The sequence below is a fragment of the Syngnathus leptorhynchus genome, chromosome 8, assembly GCF_054491065.1.
Source record: "Syngnathus leptorhynchus isolate UIUO chromosome 8, UIUO_Slep, whole genome shotgun sequence".
In the NCBI taxonomy this organism is placed as follows: Eukaryota; Metazoa; Chordata; class Actinopteri; order Syngnathiformes; family Syngnathidae; genus Syngnathus; species Syngnathus leptorhynchus.
Window position 1 is genome coordinate 1,683,270 of NC_141202.1, and position 21,650 is coordinate 1,704,919.

At 45.5% G+C, this 21,650-nt stretch overlaps 1 protein-coding gene across 5 annotated transcripts in view; it reads left to right on the forward strand.

Moving 5' to 3' along the window:
• LOC147051671 (neural-cadherin) overlaps positions 1–21,650 on the forward strand; it is a 52,172-nt gene that overhangs the window by 11,490 nt on the left and 19,032 nt on the right. For 3 of the 5 annotated variants that reach the window (XM_085918883.1, XM_085918881.1, XM_085918882.1), the window contains 6 exons: positions 17,467–17,655; positions 18,824–19,049; positions 19,725–19,929; positions 20,798–20,909; positions 20,976–21,225; positions 21,462–21,604. In XM_085918883.1, coding sequence (XP_085775009.1) covers positions 17,467–17,655; positions 18,824–19,049; positions 19,725–19,929; positions 20,798–20,909; positions 20,976–21,225; positions 21,462–21,604 — 1,125 coding nt within the window. Of the gene's footprint in view, positions 1–16,207; positions 16,536–17,466; positions 17,656–18,823; positions 19,050–19,724; positions 19,930–20,797; positions 20,910–20,975; positions 21,226–21,461; positions 21,605–21,650 lie in introns of those variants that run through there. The other 2 variants (XM_085918885.1, XM_085918884.1) reach the window with 2 other exon arrangements.

Here is a 21,650-nt window from a genome sequence, read left to right on the forward strand (position 1 = left end):
TGTGTGTGTGTGTGTGTGTCTGTGTGTCTGTGTGTGTGTGTGTGTGTGTGTGTGTGAGGGGGGGCACTTAAACATCACACACGTGTTGCTGCATTGACAGTCACTTTCATCAAGTGTGTGCTTTTATTTGTTCGAGGCACTTTGTTTTTCTTCGTGCCCGTTTGCTTTGCCTTCGACCAATTAGCTCACGTAAACGAAGAAGCTATGAGTAGTTTTGCACCGATTGGTGATTTAGCTTGAAGCAGAGGTTGTGTTTATGCTAACAAATGAAGTGTAACGCTTTTAATACCAAGGCGATCAAGTGAAAAGATTTCACACGGCAACACAGCATAGAAACGGAGAAAAAGGAATTGCTTATGTATTGAACAGAATGGACGTTTTGTTCTTTGAGTTATAAAATTAGACAAACCTTGCGAAATTGAAATCTTCTTTGAAGAACTCTTAGAAAATGTGACTATAAAATGGAGGCTTCAAACATAAATGTGTCAGTTTTGGTGGGTCACATGTGACAATATCCTTTTTTTTGCACCGATATTTTTCGACCAATACCAAATATACATTTCAAGAAGGCCTTTCCCTCACATGGCCATAAAAATGTCCATTTCTTCCCCCTCAACTTGATTGATATCATTTTCATAAGGTTGATGTGGTCTTCATCCAAACTGCAAAGTTGAGACTGAGCTCTTTTCAAAACAAAGTAGCCGAGTGTCGAGGATGACAACGTCCTGTTTGACAAGATGAAACGACATCCAGATGTTGGTCTCGTCGCCCCCCCCCCCCACATCCCACCAGCAAAGTAAATGTTTAAGCGCGACTCTAAACTGGCCCCATCTGGGCGGCGGCTCAGCATCCAGGTCACGTTTGTTCAATCAGCGCAAGCTAGCCGCGTGGCTCTTGTTTATTTGTGCTAATTAGCCGTGTTTGCTCACCTGGACCCCCTCCGCCCCCTCCCCCCCAGGCCCCGCTTCAGCCGCCCAGACCCTCGGGCCCTTCCGACAGGAAGCTTTGTTTTTGTTACGGCGGACGGGCCGGGCCGGGCCAGTCCAGGCCAGGGCGTCTTTTGTGTGATTTGTGGGACACGCTGCTGAACGTGGTGTAAACTCCAGCTCTGATTGAGGCGCTCTGCTTTTTGTCACCGGTCAAACCCGGGGGCGGATGTGTCGCCACGTCAGGGTCTGATTGGTCGCCGCCGTGTCTGGAATCGACAAGAGACAAGCTAAGCTAACCAAAAAGGGGAAACAGAAGGTCATTTGAAAAAAAATGCTAAGCCCACATAAATCAAACAAACATGTCAAAGTCAACTTGGAGCGATATTACGCAATAGTTAGACCGAGATGCTGTGTTGCCGTGTGAAATTTGTTGTCATTTGTGGCAAAATTCTGGCTTCTCCGGACGGCGGCAACTATTTTTCGCCTCTGGTGACATATTTTGTGACTGAAAGAGATTTTTTTTTTTCCCTCCTCTATTGTTGGGTAAAAAAAAAAAAAGCTATGAGTTGATCACAGAGACAAACAGTCATTTCTAATCCCTTAAAGTTGTCGAGAGAAACGATTATCTCATCCAAATAAAGATCAGTGGCGCAGCGAGACAAAAGGATTGTAATGAGCACAAATCGCGGCCAGGAAAATTCAAACTGTGCACACAAAGACGATGACTTTGATTATTATTTCACACAACAATATTCTGAACACAGTAGCGAGAAACTTTTTTTGATCTTTTTTTTTTTTTTAATTGATGGAAAAACTTTGATTGCATCAATACAAGCACACAAGTCTTTGGGACCAAATGTGTTTACGTGGCCGTCGGAATGGCCGACTCTTCCCTCATTAAGCCGTTAAGTCATATTTATAGCTCATTGCGGCTACACAAACGTCCGGTTGTGTCGCCGTTTTTTTGGATGTGTGTGTGTGTGAGCCCCGAGGTGACACACGAGGTTTGTCGCGCAGGTTTATTCTATTGTCTTTATTTGTGGATTTTGCCAAAGGCGCGAAGCAACCTGCCACTACTGTGAGTCTGTGTGTGTAGATGTGTGTGTGTGTGTCTGTGTGTGTGTGTGTGTGTGTGTGTGTGTGTGTGTGTGTGTGTGTGTGTGTGTGTGTTTGTAAGCGCAAACACTATTAGATTGTGTGTCCTGGAGGCAGCTGAGCTTCACAGAGAGTGCATTTGTGTGTCTGTCATTGTCACAAGCATTGATCACACCACTTTCGATATGCATGTTTTCTCGCTGGTGTGTGTGTGTGTGTGTGTGTTAATGTTTGTGCAAGTGCAAAAAAATGCCGCGGGATAAATTATGGTGGCGCTCCCTGAAATGACCTTTTACAAGGAGAACACACAGAAAAATGTGTTTTGTTTCGCGTGAATGCTTGCTAATGCTATGCTAGCTTCTAGATGAGCAAGTTGAAGTTTCAACTCAAGTGCTTCAGTTGTCTGTAATGCATTTGATGGGCTCTAGGGGGCGTTATTCAGGCTGAGAGCAGTTTTGCGTGTGTTCTCACTGTTGGGTTTTGTTTGGCTTTGGCCTTCGTGGAACGTCCTAATGGCTTATTGACAGCCAATCAACCGCAGCCTGGGGCGAGGCCAACTAGGACAAGGTCGTCCAATCAGCATCGGTACCCGTCCCATGGAGCCGAGAGCCTAAACGGTAACCGTGGAAACGCCAATTACATTTCCTAAATCCTTTAGCTGTCCGCAGAGCTTCAACAGCAAAAAAGAAGAAAAAAAAAAAACCTGCTGTTTGTATTGATATATTTTTTCGATTGAACTGATGTAAAAGAAAAATGGCTATTGGATAAACCATAAAAATGATATATAACATTTCAAATGGGAAAATTTGAAGGAACCTCATTTGGACAAAAGTGGTGCTTCGCTGCCATGCTTTGGTGTCTTGTTGCTTAGGAACCATCTTCGCTTCATTTGGACAAAAGTAGTGCTTTGTCGCCCCCTTCTTAGTGCCCAGAACGGCCCGCCGCTGATTTATTATTATCATTATTCTTGTTGAAAGTTTGAAATTCAGACTTGAACAAAGTCATTTTGAAAGGCAGCGTGGCCAATGCTCTTAGGAAACTTGGCGTCTCCTCAGCCTGTCCGTCAATCTCCAGCGTGACACTTCTCCCTGAGGCCTCCGCCTCTCGGGGAGTTCCTCTGCAGGCTAAGTGGACGACCTGGGGACAAACTTTTTTCCTCTATGCCCTGCAGCTTATCTGTGTCTCCCCAGGGAGGGGGGGGGGGGGAGTCGGTCCCCCAAGGCAACCAAGCAATCAGGAAGTCAAGAACTTCTTTTAATATATTCACTTTGAAAAAAATATATATATTTTTTTTTTCCTCAGCTATATGCAAAGCTAAAAAAGTCCGTTCCATACGAAACGAAAGACTCCGCACTGTCATGGCGTCCTCCGCAGTGTTGCATTCTGGGATGTCGGTGTCATTGCCAGGTTACGAGGTGACTTCAGGTCTGTTTGTAGTCAATTAAAAGCACAAAGTAGAAAGTACAAGTGGGACTGTTGTAATAATTACTTCAATCATGGCTGACTCCCATCTCACACACACACACACACACACACACACACACACACACACACACACACACACACACACACACACACACGCACAGCCAGCTGCCAGCAGTCCCTGGAAACCTGACCCACATGCTTCCTTCACCACATGGACCCATTCTAACACACACACACACACATGCTCCCAAATTAATTACACAAACACTTGCTTTCACGCCAGCTATTTTTATTTGCTGTGCATTGACTGTCCATCACATTTTTGTGGCTGTGGTGACTCGCTTCACACATTTTTTATTTGAAGAATAGAAATAATGACTCAATTTAATCGCAGCAATTTTCTTGCTAATAGAAATCAACATCCGGTAAAAATAAACCATTGCAAAATACTCCACCCCCCCACCCCCTCCAACATACAGACGCACACTGTCACTCATACGCAGTCAACGCAAACAAAATACATGATGACAATGAACCTGTGCGCGCACACACAGACACACACACACACACACACACACACACACACACACACACACATGCAAATTTCAGTAAAAATAAAGGTCTAAACTTGTTTCAAGTGTGGCGAGGACAAAACACGCACAGGCACACACACACACACACACACACACACGCGCACGCAAATGAGCCCCAGGGTGCGAGCGGTGCTCGTCTTGTCAGAGCTGATTTGAAGCCGCAGTTTCGCAAACACAAACCTGCTTCATATTGGATTACCAGCCCCACGATGAAGAGGTGTGCAAAAAAAGAAATCTGTCTATGTGTGTGTGTGTGTGTACGGAGGGGGTTCCGTGCCAAGAGGTCCAGCCGCAGCAGTCGTTAACACCTACTTGAGCCTCGTGTGTGTGTGTGTGTGTTTGAGTGTCAGCCATGATGCTCATCACGTTGCATGAATCTCCAAATTGTGATTTTAATTTAACCCCACGTTAATCTGGGAATATTTACATTTTGGATTATTTCTTTTACTAGTCGATGAAAGAAACTTTGGTGACTAGCGGCATGCTTCACTTTGCTCAATGAGACGTGAAGTGGCGCCTTTGTGTGGTTTTTTTTTTTTTTCGGGGGTGTCCCCTTCCAGCTGTGTTGATGACAGACACCGTGTCGGCGGCTCCTCATCTGACACCCAATCACCAAAAAGTGTCACTCGTCAATTTGCACACCTGCAAAAATGACAAATGTTGCCCTGGCGACGCAACTCGAATTGAAAATAATGGCGCGCATGTTATTGTTTTCCTGGCCAAATGACTTTTGCTCTTTTATCAAATGGAACTGTCAGAGGAGGCTTAATTCAAGACTAGCTTCAAAATCCAAATGCCGTCTCGTGATTGGCTGATGACCAGTCAGAGGTGGACCTTGCTTCTTTCAGCAAAACTCAACCAAGTGACGATAAGCGATATGGAAAACGATGGACGGACGGATGGCGCGCAGATGTCCGAGGAGGCCCCGCGTCTGGAATTCGCCCGCCGAGGGGTGTGGGGAGGTTAAGGGTTGATGACAGACGGTGGCGGGTGATGGACGGCGGCGGCGCGGCGAGATGACAGCGGCGGCGTGGGCACGCTGGGGCAGGTTAGCGAGGAGATGGGAGAGCGCTTGAACCTAAGAGAAGCTCAAAAGGTTGTTGTTTTTTTTCTTCACCGTAGCTCTTTTTGCTTCTTTCCATGTACTGAAAGCCAAAGTTTGCAGCGTTGACTTTTTTTTTTTTTTTTCCCAAACGCACCCGGAGAACATGCAAAACGTGCTGAATTGCGCTTTTTAAAATTCTGTCTAATTAGCAAATATTGTTAATGAGTCCAACAGCTGGAGGCAGCGCTCGTGTTGTCCTCAGACGTCCCTCGGAGGCCTTTGACCTTTTGCGGTCGCCGGCGTCCCACTTCAAACCGGTTGTCGGCTGGCTCGCCTAGCGTGAACATCCTCTTCCTTCATCTTGAACTTTCTTTTCATCCTCGCGTCTCGCTTCGTCCTCGGGTCAAACAGCAGTGGCGCGCATTTACAAGCACGCACACCTGACTCAGCACGCGGATTTTTTTTTTTTTTTTTTCCGGGCTCAAAACAAGCTTGATGGAGTCAAGCTGAACATACAGCCTGCAGACTCTTCAGCAGCACTTCCTCCACTTCCTCCCCTTCATCTCCTCATCTTCATCCTGCTTTAAAGGAGACTAAAAAAAAAAAAAAATGCAACATTTTGAAAATAAGCTGACTCGGAAAAAAAAACGGTGTCGGGTCATGCACCGCAAACGGCTCACGTCGACAACTTAGCATAACGCTGTTAGCCAAGGCTAATGTGTGCTAACATTGCAGCTCTGCTTACCTCTATTTGGGGGTAGGATTATGGAAATGAGGTGAATTGGAGTATCACAGTTGTCAAATCTTCTGCTTTTTCTTTTTTGCTGACTTCTTGCTTACGTCCTTTAGTTTGCGAGATTCAAACCCAAAACCGCTGACTGCGAGCCAGGGATGCTAGCTCCACTTTCACCTCCGCCTCCATCTGCACATCATTGTCACTTGTCGTCTTCATCCGTTTCCCCTGCTAAGCGTCTGCTTCACATTACACCCCTGCTGCTACACGCAAACACACACGTACAACCTCAGGGTCAAAGTTCAGGGTTGAAAGGTTGCTTTGATCAAAAACACGTTCCTCTTCTTCCTCATTCCGACTTCCTCGAGCGCTATCCTCCGACGTGCGATGGCCAAACGCAGGCTCGGTTGAGACTTCAGTTCGTGTGTGTGTTTTTGTGTACGTGTGTGCGATTGTGAGTGTGTGCGTGCCAGCTGGCGTTGTGTTCAGAGCTGGTGGAATGTGTACCGCAGGCTCTGGAGTCTGCGACTGGGACAGATAAGGCAACCGGACACACACATCGAGAAGATGTTGCCAAAGATGCTTTCAAGTCAACGTACACAGACGGGGGGAAAGAAAAAAAAAGTCTTTGCTCAAGTAGTTCAAGTAACAGTTAAACTTGCTCAAACAAGTTGAAGGAAATAAAGTGAGTCAAAAAAAGGCCATATGAGTGATTCATTTATGTGAATGAATTTTAGTCTGACTTTTAAAATGGTGACAAACTAGAACAATGCTCACATTAGTGTAAAATAAAAAGTCACATTTCTTTGAAATATGACAAAAATGACTTGGAAAAAAAAAAAAGATGGAAAATGTCCATAGGGGAGCTCACATTTTAATTGAATGAGGTTTTTATTGGGGTCATCATGATGTTGAATGTGTGTGCGCGCTGGCGACAGACTCCGCTAACATCCAATTTGTCTCCATAAAGCTCCAAAGATGAGAAGAAGTCGAGCAGGAAAGAACAAGATGCAGATTTGGCGGCTAATCAGGAGACCGCGTAGCGTCATGGCGACACGATGCAGCTAACCACTTTCTGCTCGGCTAATTGGGAAATAAAAGTGCGGCGTGGAGCCCAACCACTCTTTCTATCGTTTCATTTTCACATCTTCTCGGCTAATTTGCCCTGGTTCCTTTCCCTCCGCTTCCTCCTCGATTGCGGGCTAACAGGATTAGCGCTGCGTTTTAGCCAAGCGGCGGACTTAATTAGCAGTGATAGCAACAGCCTACCTCATTAAAGTCCAGGGCACAAGTCTCGCCACCATTTGTATTTTTTTTTTTTCCACACACTGACTCACTAATAGTATTAACTCATATGCTAGCATGTCAAAGATAAAGTAAACCGCGAATCTAGGAAAATCTTTAATAGAAGTTTCTCAAGTTAAAGTCTTTGCTTCCAATATTAGCTTTAAAGCTAACTTTAACATCCAATGTTAGTGCCTCAGTAGCTTCATTTATTAGAGTTTCTCTAACATTAGCGCTAAGCAAGATAAATGTTAGCTTCCAATATTAACTCCAACAATAGCTTCGAATGATTTCCTGCTTCTAGTTTGTTTCATAATGAATTAATAATGAATTATAATGCTGTATTTTGGGATTACTGGCCGGAAACTCATAACAACTGCTGTTCACTTGAACAACAATAATCCTGCTCACCGGAGCACAGGCGGCATTTTGTTTATTTGTATTACATGCGCATGCACACACACACACACACACACACACACACACACACACACACACACACACACACACACACACACACACACACACACACACACACACACACCACATACACAAAAAGACAAAAAGAAAAACACACAGCAGTGTCCTCCATCTGCTGTGGGATGGTGTCCGGTCTCCTAAAAACCTAAAACCGACACCACCGGAATCCGCTCTGTGGCCTGGGGTACCACAGGGCTCTGGCCGGGCCCCCCTACCCTTCTGCTGCATGGCGGATTAGCGCACACGGGCATCTGGTTGGATTTAACGGCCCGCAGAGAGGTGAGGGGGGGGTTTTAGCTGGCTAGCGCTAAGCTAACACACCAGCCAATAAACAAACGGGATGATTTGTTCCGTAGCCCCAAAACAGTTGACATTAAATATAGAAGTGACGCGTGTTACGAATGTTAGCTTAGTAACGTTAGCGCAAATGGCATTTTAAAGTCGACCTTTGCTAGATTTTTCTGAAATCTGCGTTGTTGGGGGCCAATTATGCCCCCCGACGTGGGCTAAAGAGCCGCACAAAAGGCTCCATTGAGCGGCCGTGACAAGCTGAAGGGGCGCCGGTCCGCCTGATCTGAGCGGCCACTCGCGGGCCTTTTGTGTTTGTTTGCACCTTTGATTGACAGCCGTTTTGGGAGGGTTCAAGCGGGAGGGCACCGGCATGCGCGTTTGTGTGTGTTTGTGTGTGCGAACGCTCATGCATACAAGTGTGTTCGTATACATCGCCCCCCCCCATTGCAATTAAAGCCCTCGTTTGAATGGAAAATGATGCCGACTGATGAAAAAAAAAAAAATTTCGCATGAGCATTTGGACTCGTTAAAATTAAAATTCAGTTTAAAATGCATCTTTATTTGCAAATCATTTTCTTTCCGCCGCCCCCCCCCTCATGGCTTTCTTGAAATAACGTCATTTTTTTCATCATTATTGAATAGAAAATTACGTCTTAATTGCTCAAAGAAATGAAATATATATATAAAAAAATCCAGAAACTAAGCCTTCATTTCTCATGAAAATAATCAATGTATCAATCCTTCACCATTTCTTCAGCCTGGGATGAAGACGCTCATGCTAATTGGGATTCTCGCTTGTTGTCTTTTGTGTTTCCCACCGTTTATGTTTTCACACAACAGCGCCGCCCTTTAACCTCAGCTGCCAATCACATCTTGAAACGACATTGGGGCCGCAATGGCGAGGGATGGGAGAGCGGCCCCGGGGTCCTGCGGGTGACGGCGCGCAGCAGGCGGCACTTATTGCCACTGAGTGTGTGTGTGTGTGTGTGAGTGTGTGTGTGTGTGTGTGTGCGTGTGTGTGAGAGTCATTATTGACATGACAGAGGGCATAAACTTTGTGTTTGTCATGGCCTTCTTGTCCTCAATACGCCTCATTGTCTCTTAAGCATGAACACACGCTTCATGGCTGGCTGCTTGGCGTCATTGAATTGATGCCTTTCTCTTCTTTTTCATGCCCCTCAGACATTCCGTAACATATTCGGACTAATTATGACGAGTCGGATGGATGACGTTTGGAAGCGTTTGTGGTCCCCGCTTGCATTAGGCGCTCCTTCAAGTGCATGACGGTGTTAATGGAAATGTGGTGGTTCGGCAGATGTATTATGTCAGAAGACATTTGGTCAAGCTCAAAGCTTCGCTGAGTTTGGAGAGTCATCAAAGCTCCCCATGGGTAGTGATGAATATTTTACACTTTTACAATTTAGAATCTTCTTCTTGTCGAGTTTACATGGTTGGAATTTGCTAGTCAATGGAGGGAAAAACCTCCAGATGGGTTTGGCTTTGAAGGACAATTGGAAATGGAGAAATGACCCTAAAATAGAGGCTTTGAACTAAAATGGTGGAAATTCCTGACCAGTCGTGGCTTTTTCATCTTTTGTCATAGTTTCTTCTTTTACATTACATCTCAGTTTCTGAGCCGTGAGCCCTGGCAACTGTGATGTCATTTTCAATCGACAATAAGTGACAAAATGGCCGCCGCCTTAGCTAGCTAAAAACAAGCTATTTATTTCTTATCCCACAAAAAAACATGAATCACGACACTGCACAGAACATATCATTAAAAAGATATTCAAAATATAAAAATATAAAATATGTTATTTTTCCCTTTAAGATGAATATGAAGAATAATGGAAATAATACTCGTAGCATTCAGCCCTATTGTTAAATCTCAGTTTTGTGCATTTGTAAGCTCAGGACGCCTTCTCACCAGCGCATAATAAATGTGACATCACTTCCTGCGGCGGGGAAACGTCGAGCCGACACACTCATTCATAATTTACAGCGAAAACTATTTTGGAGTTTGTGTTTTTTCGACTGTCATTTTTAGAAGGCGGGTGTTCTACTGGAGAGGCGTTTCCGTGGTAACCACCGGTTCAACCCATTGTTCCGACACACACGCTTGGTCTGTCTGTTTAATTAAGTCCATTAAGAAGTCCGGTGGGCTGGGATCAATCTTCACCCGAATGGTTGCTGACTAATTGAAGCGTTAACAGGGGGGGGAGGGGGAGATGGGGGGGGGACTGGTTAACGGACAGATCAAAGGCGTTGATAATTAGCTGCGAGAGAGGAGTGTAAATTAACGAGGAAGGATGCTGGAGCTTTATTAGATTGGTTTTTATTTTCACTTGAGGACGAGTGAGTGTTGATGAGCTTTGAAATGAAGACGTTTGCCATCAAGCGTCACTTCTCACCTGAGATGTGGACAACATTGAGAGGAGGACGAAGATAGAGGGATGACAAAAGAGACGGAGGTCAGGAAGTCAAGACAAAGAAGCTAGTTGATGAAGTTGAAGAGGAGGAAATCCAGTCAAGGAAGTTGAAGAGGACAGAAAGATGACGAGGAAGCCAAGTGAGACGAGAAGAAGAAAAGACAAAGGAATGGCGAGATGAAGTCAGTCTGGTGGAAGAATGAACAAGTTACACCAACACCCAAAAAATAATGAAGCGTGTGTGTGTGTGTGTAGCCTGCAGGGTTGCTGCAACTCTTAGCCCTGATGTCCATCCGGCCTCGATTACAGCAGGGCCCGCCAGGCTTGCATCACACACACACACGCACACACTCTTGTGTGTTTTCCAGTGCACGGGAGGCTTTATAACATTTTATCTTTCACTCTTCCTCTTGCATCCTCCCTTTCTTCAAATCCTCCCCTCATCCATTTCTTCTGGACTCAACCCTTCTTCTCTTCACGTGCATCTTTCCTTGATTCCTTTCTTTTCAGCCATCCCTCCTCTCACTGGCTCCTTCCATTTCTTCTCATCCATCAGTTTCTTCTGGTGCACCTCCTTTTTGTTTCATCTTGGCAAAAAGGAGTCAAACACATTAAATAACCCATTAAATATGGGAGAATGAACGCAGTTACATTCTCCACCCCCCCCTTTTTTTTTTTTTTTTTTGTCGCTGCTCTGCGTCCCCCCGACCGACCGAGTGAGATTGCGCTCTTTCATAATGGAGGAGCATACTCAAACGTCTGGGCTCCATGACAAGTTCCTCCTGGTGTCGCCTCCTCCTCGGGGAACGGGAGCTGCGTCTATGAATATGATCCCGCTCGTCTTCTGCTCCGCTTGCGCTGTCGGCTACTAATACGTAGTTGGGTATATCACCAAAGAACAAGATAATAAGCCAAAGTTGATTGCAGATGCTAACATGCTAACAGGTGGTACGCAGCAAAATAGGATATTAGTTGACATTTTGTGTGTGTGTGTTTGTGTGTGTGCTTTTGAATCCCATCAGTGCAGATGATGAATCAGGCAGGCGTTAGCATTTCCTTGACCATCTCTGGGACGTGAGTCACCTTCACTTTGCCGTTAAGTCCAACCGGGAGAAGAGAAGTGGATGAAGTGAGACATAATGAGAACACTCAAGTGAAAAGGGGAGCGTAAAAATAAATAAAAAAATCAACCAACAAGGAAAACCTGAACTTTGGTCACTTCTGATGTTTTCACTCATGGCAGTTACTCCTGAGGCGACGCTCGGAGCTGACATTTGTTATACGATTATGTTTTTGTAGTTGAGACGGATAACATCACTATGTTCATGTAGGACAACAATGAAATGATGCTAATAGCTAACGTGAATCTTTGACCTCTGAAGAAACCGTAGGTAGACCGCTAACCTGCTAACTGTTGGCTATGCTAACATGAAATCAATGCTAAGACAAAATTGCTAAGGATTTTAGATTATGACCGGCTTTCCTGTGATATTTATAAATGTTATTTTAACAATACTCTTTGTTGCAAAGTCTTTCGATTACAAAATCATATTTGAAACATCTCCACACACACACACAAACACGCCATGGGAGGCTCAACAATCTGCTTTGTGGCAAACACTTCACAATCGCCTACAATGGATTTAAGCCATGACAGGACTCAGGAGACCACCCCCACTCTTCAACACACACATCACAAGCACACAGCAGCTTTACAAGATTGGACCAAATTGGCCGAATGCTGCTGTTTGTTGGATGAATGTGTGCTGCAGTTTGTTCACATAATGGAACAAATCTGAGCCTTTGTGTGTGTCTGTGTGTGTGTGTGTGGATGATATTCACAAGTGCATCAAACTTGATCAGAGACTCTGGGTGGATTAATTCCATTCATCACAGTTTGTGTGTTCTTGTATTTGTGACAGTGTTTCTGCGTTAGCTCGCTCACTGGATTTGCACGATAAATAATTGCATTTCACCGTCATATAACAGAATATAATTATTGACCGCTTCTTTTAATGGTTTTAAGTGTCAATGTTAATTTGGGAAGATTTCAAACTTCAACTGATACATTGCTAATAGGCTAACAGCTGGTATGCTAACATGTAGCTACATACTATCAGGTATGTTACCATTTAGGACACAAAAAGAACACACTAAGGCAGATCTATAAGGATTAATTACATTTTCTGTATTTGCGTTCTATTTTATAGAAATTTTAATCAAATGCTAACAAGCTAACTGTCTGATACTCAATCAAGATTTAGGTGATGTCTTCCAGTTAGACAGTGCTATTTCAAATGACCATTGACAAAATGCTCACGTGTTGACAGTTGAGTTTACTAACCGCCATTTTGTTTGAAATCACTAAATGATCATACGCAATGACTTGACAGGACCAAAGTGAAATCAGCACACGGAGAAAAATACACAAACATGCTGGAAAAAACACACACCACCAGACACACACAGATGAAAGCTATGGCGTCGATGCGTCTTTATCGCTGCAGATGACAGTCGGAGATAATTCCCTTTGAGTCACGGAGAGGAAATCCCTTCACCAAAGTTGAAAGCGCTACGGGCTGATGCGCAAACACACACACACACGTTCACGCACATGGAGATAGTTTTTGTCAGTTGTTTAAAAATACCGAATCCGAGCTGCTTTCTTCTACATAGGCTACTTTCTTTTCTTATGCTAGCATGTCAACCGTTAGCATGTAATACAATGATCATCGATTGATTTTAAATTTGACATCTCAACCAATAGGGTTAGGATTAACCTCTTCCAAAGGTCAGGTTGCCATGATGCTATATGTTGACATGCTAGCATGTTATCAATTGTCATAGACACTAATGAGAACATCTCGCAGGAGTACACGCGTGTACAACGACGTGACGCGTTTGTGGCGGACGCGCTCGCACACTTGTCAACGCGGCGCGCTATCAATAATATACGAGGCGCCTCATTAAACATTTAGGACTTTATTTTTTAATGGCCGACAAAAGTCCTCAGATATTCATAATTCAGACGAGCGCCGCTCTTCTCGCGCATCGCACCGGATTCTTCTTCCTCCTCGGGCGCCGTGACCACGCTGCACCTAAAGCACATATCCCGGATCCTCCTCATCCTCATCTTCGTCCTCATCCTCCCCGCAGTCGTCTGGAAGCGCGATACGAACCCTTAATGCGACTTCCCGTAAGCTAGTTTTAGTCGGTACGCTCGTTAAAATAGCAAACCCTCAAATTCTTTGCTAACAATGTTTCAAGAGGCCGTTAAGAAGAACATGAAATTTTACGGGCATGTCTATCACGAAGGGACCCACAAAAACATCCCATGCATTTAAGACAGATCCGATCACAATGAAATTTGGTGGGCATGTCTGTCAGAAGACGACCCACCAAAAAACGGACACTTTTGGACAAATTTTCAGTTCAGTATGCAATTAAATGTACTTGCAGGTCTTATCTTCATGTTTACGTCCTAGTTTCATCTACTAGTGTAATCAGACCTCAACTTGCCTCGTCTGTTCCTCGGAGGTGATTAAAACAAACGCGGTGAATTATCGGTAAATCCCGTTCGACCCGTCCGCTTGGCCCACTTCCCATGATGCCTTCCCCATCCATTTCTGTGTTTGACATCCCATTTTTCCCCCGTTTTGATTTGATTCTTTATTCTCCCCTTTGTGATTTTTCTTTGTTTTGGTTGCTTCACTATTTCCTCGCTCGGTCTCCGTCTTGATGTTCTTTCCCTTCTGATCTGGCCGCGCCGCCATTGATCGAGGCGTGTGAAGCCGAAGCGGACTGGAGCCCAGGGCCTCTGAGCTGTTGCGTCGGGGGCCCCGCAGGGTCCGCGTTGATCGGCTCCGTGGGAAAGAGGGAATGGGTTTTGGCGGGAATTGAACAATAATGCCAATGATGCAAGCACCTCATCATTTTTTCCTCAGTGGCCATATTTCATTTGGAGTCTCGCTATCAAATATGGAGGAGAGGAAATCCACTTTTGATCCTTTGTTGGTGTTTTCTGAATCTAATGTTGAGGAGAAAATTCCGGCAACATACAATGCTGTTTTGGGTTATTTTTCCAAATCATCGCTTCCTTCTTTGATGTGTTTTACTTGATTTTCATCATCTTCCCCACGCAAAAACCACAACTTGCAGCCCTAAGTGACTTTTCATGTTGCTCCTCACTCGGCCTGCACGCTTCTCCTGAGAGTCTCCGCCAGGATTCTTATAGGCGGGGAGGGGGGGGTCAGGGATTTACACAAACTTAAATGCATATCGCACATAAAAGACCTATGGCCGAAACTGAACAAGAAGTCGGCCATTTTGTTTTGAAGCAGCCATTCCATCACTCTTTCTATGGCAAACTTCTGCAATAGAATTTGCATCAGTGAACCCTACTAAAAGTGATTATCTCAGATAAATGAGATTTGCCAAGCTTGTTTTTTTTTGTGTGTGTGTGTGTGTGTGTGCCTATTGTCTCATGCGTCAGAGCATGGTCTCAGAGTTCGACAATCACTTTGAGGATTCGCCATGAAAACTGCATGTGGCTGTAATTATTATTATTTTCATTTCCTGCATTGCTCATCATCATCAGCGCAAATGAGCTTTAATTAAGTGTGTGCCTGCAGGACTTTTCCTTTGTGTGCGTGTGTGTGTGTGTGTGTGTGTGTTCGCACTCGTGCCCGTGTGTGTAAAGTAGGCCAGTCTATAAGGTTGCTAATTAGGATGCAGCAGGCCTCTGTCCGCTGGATCCCACGGACCAGATGGAGAGCCCGGTTCACCAACAGAAGCGTGTTTGTTTGTTCGCCGGTCGAGACGACTTTGCTCGCTACCGTGGTGTCTTTCTGGAGTTACGTGACCTCGCTCTAACTTCTACGCCGATCTGAAGGCGCATACTTTCGCTAGCGTTGCGCACACACACGCTAACACACACTCACACAGACGAGGGAACGAGAGAGTGCTTGTCACATGTCAATTTGACATGTCGCCATGGCACCCGGGGACACCTGTGCCGCTGCGGGTTGCCATGGCGATGTATCCCACCCTGTCAATCACAAACACTCACACACACACACAAGTCTTCAAATTAAAAGCCCAGCGTGCTTGCTTCGAGATGTTTATTTGTTCAACCCAAGTTGCAAACGAGGAACCCCTTGATATGGTGCACCCACCGCAAAAAACAAACACGGCGATGTCTAATGCTCGGCCACCCTAATGAATATGAGTCGGCATAAGCTTTCTTGTACGTCTTTGATTTCTTTTCTTTTGCCGTCATTCCATCATTCCACCTCCCACCTGCTCCTTCCTCCCTCCCTCCCTCCCTCTCCCAGAGGCATCTTGTTTTCCTTCCCTTTGCTAATTGACGCTCCTCCGGCATCCAGGAGCTTCTTACTCCATCTTTCTCTATTTCTCCAGCGCCTTCATGCTGAATAACATCAAGTAGCAGTCGCTTGGCGTCTGCTTCCTCCCGCGTGGTTGAAAAGCTGCCGGTGTGACACAAACACGAGTACACAAACGTGTACACGCTGACGTTAAAAGACTTTTGGAACATCTTTCACTTCCTGCGCTGATTTGGTTTAAGTTGATGTGAAGGTTTGTCAGGATGAACTTCAACAATGTTCACACTCCAAGCGGGACACTTTTTTTTTTTTTTTTTTGGTGTGTGCTTGACTAATTTAGAACCAACACAAAAACAAAGAGAATATCACAGAGCAGCGGTTTATAATAAGGTGAAGGCGTGTCTAATGTTGTCGACTCCTATTCAAATCTGGCCCTGAGAATCATCTGCACTGCGCCTCAAACTCAGTGGGCCACAGGAAAATGACCTCGCGGGCATCTCCAAACTCGTATTCATGAGCGGAGGCGGCCGTCACCTCACCGCATAAAAAAATAAAGCGGACGCCATTTGACAAAAGAGCGACGGAAGGCTTACGACAGCGCTCCTTTGGTGTCAGACAATGAATGCGCGTGAACGCGCGTGAATGCGCAAACGTGTGCGGTCAGCGCGCTTTTTTGAACATGTTGCCGTCGTCTTCCAGTACGCTCCAACAAACTTTGACTTAGTTGAGGTGAAACTCTCCTTTTTTTCTTTTATCATCAACTTGTCTCACTCGAACGACCTCAATCCATCTTTCTACCTGCTTCTTCGTCACTTCTGAGCCGTCAGCGCGCGTTGATGTCGATTGTGCTAACGGGCCGAGTTCCATTACTCCGCTGGAGCAGCGTAGCGTATGTAAAAACAAGATATTAAATCGACGCCATTATTGTGTATTTAACCAGCCAGGAGTGACGAGCGTAAAATATTCAACAGTTGATCATTTAGACAAGGACACCGAGTTTTTCTGTAGATTTTTAGAAGCATTTTTAGCATAAGCTAGCTAGCTAGCTAAATTGCCATGGACAACTGCTGATTTATAGTACCAGTAGTCTTTATATTTTTGCTTATAACACAAATGTTTATATATATTACAAAACAATTGCTTATATATTGTAAAATGTTCCAAAGGTATAACATTTGAGATGAAATAAAATCAGTCAATAAATTTAGCTGTTGTAAATTAGTTCTTTTTTATAATTTTTTTTTTCCAATGCTCCTCTGACACAGTTAGTTGGCAGAAGTTGACACAGAGTTGTTGTTTTCCATTCTTCTTGACAAATCCCTCCACGGAAAAAAAAAAAAGTACACGACCCAGAGTTTCAAAACAAAAACCTGTGTCTTTTTTGTCAGCAACGTCATAAAAAAAAGAAGAAAAATGTGGCTGTTGTCTTCCCGGGGAACAGGAAGCAGATAAAGGCGCGATATGAGCTGGTTGACTAATGTCAGCGTGTCCCCTCGGGGCCTTGCAGAGATGCTGGCTTTCATGACGCCAACTGAACAACGCGCGGTACTTGCTAGTTTAGCTACAAAGCGGGGAGACGTAACACCCGCTAACGACGGTGACAAAAGGAAAACAACAGCTTGAACACACAAAACAACAGTTGAGTTTGTCGAGTTGATGCCACGATACGGTAGAAATGAGCAAAGCGTTAGTAAAAACGAAACAACTCAATAACGTTCCTTCTGTCAGCTTACTGATTGGCTCCAACCTTCTCGCGATTTGGGGTCACAGTGTCGCTTGTTGTTTTGACATGTCACCGAGTCTTTGTCCTTCTCCTTCAGGTGAGGAATGGTACCTGTGCCGGTTGACTCTGACCTCGCTCAGTCAGGCCCACCTGCAGTGGACCATGTTCCCGGTTCCCTACCTGGCGGCCGTGGGTCCCGACTCCGCCCCCGGGTCTGTGGTCTACCGCTTGTCGTCACGGCAACGTGACGACACCCTCGGACAGCCGCAGTTTCTCCTGTTGGACGGTAAACGTTTATACTTCAAATCAATAACGAATATTTATTGAGATGTTGCTAAGCCACGCCCCTTGAGACAAACCGACCTATCACAGCACAGCACGTGTGACATTAAATCCTGATGCATATGTAAATTTGTGAGTTTATATTTACATGCGTACATGCAAATAAGAATGTGTATGTATTACCTGTCATGAATTTTCATGCGGTAAACCTGCTTTCGCTCGGAGCCCCACAGATTTATCTAAATAAAAAGTGACTTGTTGAATTTCAATTATCATCAAGAAACAGAAAAAAGAAATGCTGTTAAACGGCGCGGCCCCCCCATCGCTAAACACTCCCCTGGGGGGCCGAGAACGCTCCCACGTTGGGGAATAATAGGAAGCTCTCCAGAGAGGCGGCGAGGTGGGCGGATGGCTGCCCGTGGCTGTGGATTTTTGTATTTTTATTTAATTTTTTTAGAGCATAAGAAGATATTTCAAGAGTTGATTTTTTTTTTCTACTGCCTCCCTTTGGCGTAATGTGACGACGTGTGTCCTCACAAATAATCCACTAATTTAACTTATTCTTAGATCTTGCCAATGTAGACTTAAATGAGATTAAGTCACACTTCACACAATTCTATTTTTACACTCACAGCGTTGTTGGGTGCACCGTTTCATGAGAGCTCCGAAAATAATAACGGCCACTTTTTCCAAAATGTTGGAAACAGCTCAAGTGTCCACTGTGCAATTCCGCGCTTGAGAAACTTGGTGATCTATTGTTAATAGAAAACGGTGGTGCTCCACCACAGTTGATGATGAGCAGCATCACTGTGGCGGCAGAATGGAATGATTGACAGGTGGGGTGCAGCTGCGACCAGTGGAGGCCCTCTGGTCAACAGCTGAGGATCCCACGTCCTCTTCTTCCTACCCTTCATCTTCATCATCTTCAGCTGACCTCTTTTACTTTGGGCTCTTTCCAAAATATACATCAACCACACTGCTTTTAAAGGATTTTATAGAAAAATCAATGCACAATAATGAATAGAAAACAGTATCTGGGTTTTCTTAATTAAAAACAAAAGTTAATGGAATAATGTATGTAAAAAAAAAAGAAGGCAACTTGGCTATTTTGTTTTTTTATTTTTAACACGGTAGTCGTTCAATAATGCAAAATGTTTTTCTGCGGTTTTCAGGCGGCATGGACTGCTTCGAGGTGGACCGGCGCTCGGGTGAAGTCAGGACCACGGGGCGCCCCCTGGCCCCCAGCCATGAGTACCATCTGCAGGTTCAGGCCGTGGACGCCGCCGGTCACAAAGGTCCGCCGGCCACCGTGTCGGTCCTCGCCGGCTACCGTCCGCCGCAGTTCACCAACGTCACCTACCAGCTCAACGTGGCCGAGAACATGGCCGTCGGACAGCCGTGAGTGCCAAGCGTTGCTTTTTTCTGTGTCTTAATTCATTGATGGATGGATGAGGATGAGGATGGAGGATAGAGTTTGGAGGCAGCATGACAGATGAAGAGGACCCAGATGCAAGAGTGTGTGTGGCTCGAGGCTGAGAGTTTGAAAGTGTGGCAAATTCAAATATTTATTAAAAGCGAGGTCTGGATAAACATGAAGGGATATGTGCTTGTGTGTGTATGTGGGTTCCCTTTGGGCTTCTGGCGCAAAGCACATTGTGTTAATAATATCCGAGTGTCCATGCCACCCTGTGAGTCGTGTGTTTGGGGGGCATGTGTGTGTGTGCGCGCGCATCCATTTGGGTCCATTTGATGTGTTGCCCGTGTCACATTCAGCTGGCATTTAAAAAAAAAAAGACACCCAATTTGAGCCTCGCTCATTTGTTAATTCGAGAGTTCCGTAATGCCTTGCAAAAGAAAAACAAACATTGTTTTCATGAGCTTTACTGTAGCCTGTAACTTTGATTTTGAAGCGGTTTTATAACTCTCAAAGAGCCACGTACCAGTAGGGGCACGTGAGCTCCCTCTTGTGGTCCACGAAAGAATCGCTGTACACATTCAGTTGTATTTCACTTTTAACCAGATATTTATTGTTGTCTAAGAATAACAATTATTACTCCTCTTTTGTGTGCGCAGTGTGGGGGCAGTCCAGGCCGTGTCTTTCCAGAAGAAGCCGCTGGCCTACGTGTTGCAGTCCAATCCCGGCAATCTGTTCAGCATCAACCAGGAGAGCGGCGCCCTCAGCCTCACTCGCACCGTGGACTACGAGAGCGGGCACAACGTGCACACGCTGCAAGTCCGAGCCTCCGAGAGCGACACCGGCCTCAGCGGCGTCGGCGAGGTAGGAAAACAAAACAACAATCAACAACAAACGTGACAGGAACGCATCTACTGTGGGACTTAAGTGTTTTGATTTCCAAACTTGTCTTGGCTGATGACTGTCCAGCTCTGTTCCGAGCACAGCTGCTGAATCAGACTTTGTGATGCAACGCACCAATTTGCCGCTCATCACGCACGCACGCAGGCTCGCGCACGCCGCCATTGACCTCGTTTCCATCGGGGTGCTTGATAAAAAGTCAGCACATCAAAGCTGCGTTCGCAAGCTCAGTGATCAGACGCCATCGCCGTCGCATCAGCACTTATGCACACACTCTTTAATATACTACACACAAATTGTGCAGAAACTTTGCTAACTGCTCATGGGAAGCCTTGAAGATGTCATAGCTGTTCGCATTAATACACAACACACACACACACACACACACACACACACACACACACACACACACACACACACACACACACACATGTACACGCTTACCTGGAGGAGTCCATTATCACCTTCCCTGCTGTCCAAATGTTGGTAAGTGCTTTAAAATGGCTACCAGTGGCCCCTGAAGGCTTTGGCGACTCTATTAGCTTGGCTGGCTAATCCAGCCCAAGAGTGTGTGTGTGTGTGTGTCATATGTGCACGCTGCCTCCTCCTCAGTGACACTATTTATAGTGCACCTCACGGTAGCATCTATAGGTTGTGTTGCCTTCAGCCCCAAAGGACATTTGAGAAGAAATGTCACACGGCACGCAATCTCGTGGAGTCGCCAGAAGTTCGAATCAACTGAAATGCAAAAAAAAAAAAAAAATCTTTCACATTTGTCTTCATCTTCATGAACAGAGCTCATTACGTAATAACACCAGAATGTCGCCTACAGGTTGTCGTGTACATAACGGACGAGAACGACTGCACACCAGAGTTCCTGCACTCCATCTACACCCGGGACAACGTTCCTGAGAACGTCGCCCCCGGAACGTCTCTGCTACAAGGTAAGATTGCATCTAAAACATTCCATCTCACATTGCGGGAGTATTAAAGTCCGATCTCATCTTCAGTTCTGGCCCGGGACAGCGACTCGGGCAAGAACTCGGAGCTGTCTTACTCAGTCCACGGCGATGACTTTGACATCACATCGGCGGGCGTGGTCAGCGCCGCCCGCCGGCTGGACTACGAGCGACCCAATCACGTTTACGAGTTCCTGGTGGTGGCCGTGGACGCGGGAACGCCGCCACGCACGGGCACCGCCTCCATACGCATCCGGGTGGCCAACACTAACGACGAGACGCCCGTCTTCTCGCAGACGGTGTACGACAAACGCTCTCTTTCTCGATTCAGATCAGTCGACGAAGCCATTACTAGATAGGTAGAAGAAAAGTAGCAAGGCTATCTGTTCGTAGAAGCTAATCAACAAGTAGAACGCTAGCCTATCCCGTACCAGATTCTAGCTAGTAGGTTTTGAAGACAGGCTCTGTTATCAATTTATCTGAAAGCAAAGAAGAAGCTCCGGCACACTTTCATGACTCTACTCAATTTGTTATCAGCTACAAGACATTCTTGAGCGAGGACGCAGGCCCTGACACCCTGGTCGCCATCGTCCACGCCAACGACCCCGACGGCGACGGCGTCTCCTACGCTATCACGGGTGGCAACGAGGACAGCAACTTCCAATTGGACAACCAAAAGGGTGAGGATTTCGTGTAATAGCCCAAATCTCATTTGAATTTGGAGAA